The sequence below is a fragment of the Maniola jurtina genome, chromosome 7 (genome assembly GCF_905333055.1).
Source record: "Maniola jurtina chromosome 7, ilManJurt1.1, whole genome shotgun sequence".
Lineage (NCBI taxonomy): Eukaryota > Metazoa > Arthropoda > Insecta > Lepidoptera > Nymphalidae > Maniola > Maniola jurtina.
In genome coordinates, this window is record NC_060035.1 from 4503895 (window position 1) to 4506568 (window position 2674).

Here is a 2674-nt window from a genome sequence, read left to right on the forward strand (position 1 = left end):
CCAGAATTTTTTTCAACATAGCATCGTAGCGAAACGCTTGCACAATGTTATAGTTTTGCTGGTAAGAAAATTTTAAAATTAAAAAGCTATTTATTTTACGATAGGTGAATTTAAATGGAATTTCGAGTATTGGACTACGATTTTGATCTTGAGTTTAAAATGCGTGTAATTTAGGGTTTCCCTGAAAAATGTGCACGGACAGTGCGGTCGATACGGAACCCCCCCGTCCCGCAGGTGCGACGAGATAATCCAAGATGGCCGCCGAGATAGGACGTGACGTCACGGCCCTCCCCCGCTCCAGGCGCATCCTCGAGGCTTCGCCACCCTCCTAAGATCCTTTCAGAAATCTGCCGAATACCGTTAGCAGAAAAAACAAGACGTAGAGCTCAAGTTATTTTCTTTATTACAATAACCAATATAACCTAGCTCTCTTAGATTTATATTAGTCAAATAAAAAATGTGTATGTATGTATAGGTACCTACTTTAAATAAATATTAATCGCTTACCTATATTTGCTTGTATTTTCGAATAAAGGTTCGAAAAACTATGCCAGACGGTAAAATATGACTGAGTATTTGTAACCAACCACATTTTTAACCGACTACCAAAAGTGAGGTGGTTCTCAATTCAACGTGATTTTTTGCATGGGTAATAAAGTTAAAGACCTGGACAGGGACATAGGCTAAGTACTTTTATATTGGAACCGCAATCCACAGATGAAACAGCGGGCACGGGCTAGTGATAAATATTCCAATAGTAAATCTGTGTAGAAAAGTACCTACTGGTAACAGTAAACTTTTAAGTAAAATTATTAAGTATAAGAAAAAACTGTTTAGTGAATTAATTGTTTATTTTCTAAGCTGCGGGCAATGATAGAAAGTCATTGGCTGCGGGAATGGGTAGAACTTGCTTGGGTAAGTGTTCAGCGTCAACATGGAAACCGTCTGCGCCGCCTCTGTACTTGGTGACGTAGATCCTGCCGTCATCTCCGATGAAGCTGTACTGGCCCTCGATTTCTAAGACGTATCCACCATTTTCAGTTGGCACTAACCGGCCGCGCTCTGATACGACTGTATCTGTAAATAAAAATAAAAATTGTACAAGATAGCAGTGACAGAGACGTGACGCCGACAATATTGTCTTATTCATTTTGTATGTATGAGACAATAGTAAACTCGTTGGTGTTAGCACCATCACCATCTCGTTTCATTTGCATGTCATCACTCATGACGAGAATAGGTACAGCCAAAGGCCGTAAGTCGCTTAGCACCTTAATAATCATATTCGCGTGGCACGGTTATGCACATACCTTAGGTGTGTGTGGCGTATTTATAAAAAAAAGGTCATAAGTGCGACAGGTTTTTGATGCAATAGTTTCGCAGAATTGCTACTCGAATTCTGAGGCCGACCGTACAATATGTAACATGTTTCGTGTAACTTTAAAACATATTTTTACGGAAATCTGGTTAACAACCAACACAGATATCTACTACTTAGTTAATAGAACGTGTTTACAAGATTTCATCGAGTTTGATTCTCTAAAGTTCAAATGATAACTTAACTAAGTTTCTGTGCAGAGCGCTAGGGAGCGCGCTCGGGAAACTTCTCTCAACCGAGTTTTATTTCTCTCTACACATTTTTTATACGATACTTACTTACTTTCAGCAGTAATATACCGTAGAGCGTACTGGCCATATTCATCGTGCTTCTCCTCGTGTCGGATTGCTGGTAAGAACCTCAAGAATTTGTCGTTGTTTGGCTTTGGAGGCGCACTCAACACCAGCGCCAGGAGAGAGGCAAACACTACAAACTGTAACAAGAAAATCTGTACTATATTATCCATCTAACACACTAACTGTGGAAATCAGCAGCTTGTAATATTATATATATGAAAATGTGTTTGCACTAAAACTGTGGTGTCTGTTTGTACTAGATATTACTTATTACTTATAATGTTATAAAGGCGAAAGTTTGTATGTGTGTGTGTGTGTGTGTGTGTGTGTGTATGTTTGTTACTCCTTCACGCAAAAACTACTGGACGGATTGGGCTGGATAGATTATACCCTGGATTAGCACATAGGCTACTTTTTATCCCGGAAAATCAAAGGGTTCCCACGGGATTTTTGAAAAACCTACATCCACGCGAACGAAGTCGCGGGCATCAGCTAGTTACTTATACGCCTCAACTACTTAGACGATTTCAACAAAATTTGACTTAGGTATAGCTTTTAAACACTACCTAGACGTGAACATAGCTTATTTGTATACAGGTACAACAAAGGAATTTAAAAACAACCTAAGTAAATCTATGTAAACAAAGCCACAGTATACATAATAATATGAACTAAACCTTTGGCTTCACTAAAATATGTATATTTTATGTTTAACTTACCGATTTCATGTTGCCCTCTGTTATGATACTGTAGCTTACTAGCTAGTGACAAATCAGACAATAGTGTCAGAGTTTAAATAGGTGCCAATCGTAATTAAAAGTATTAGTAGTAATTAATCGTAACTAATACTAATTATGGTATAATTTACAAACAAGTAGATCAAGCAGCCACCATTACGTGCAATTAAAATTCTACAGAAATGTCTGTAAGTGCATTTTTGTCAATAAAACATTGCACATCGTATCAACTTAATGGGCCCGTTAATTAATTAAATTTCACA

General features: G+C 38.0%; 1 protein-coding gene across 1 annotated transcript; it reads right to left on the minus strand.

Annotated features, from left to right (window-relative positions):
- Window positions 1-856: 856 nt before the first annotated feature.
- LOC123866716 (flexible cuticle protein 12-like) lies at window positions 857-2414 on the minus strand. The gene is made up of 3 exons (XM_045908396.1): window positions 2394-2414; window positions 1661-1811; window positions 857-1077 (listed from the first exon to the last, which is right to left on the minus strand). The coding sequence occupies exons 1-3, from the start codon at window positions 2400-2402 to the stop codon at window positions 857-859; spliced, it is 381 nt and encodes a 126-aa protein (XP_045764352.1). The 5' UTR covers window positions 2403-2414.
- Between the last annotated feature and the right edge of the window lie 260 nt (window positions 2415-2674).

Coding starts and splice junctions, on each gene's coding strand:
- LOC123866716 (XM_045908396.1), bottom strand. Junction 1,078..1,660: donor ACGGTATATTACTGCTGAAA/GTAAGTAAGTAT, acceptor TTTTATTTACAG/ATACAGTCGTATCAGAGCGC.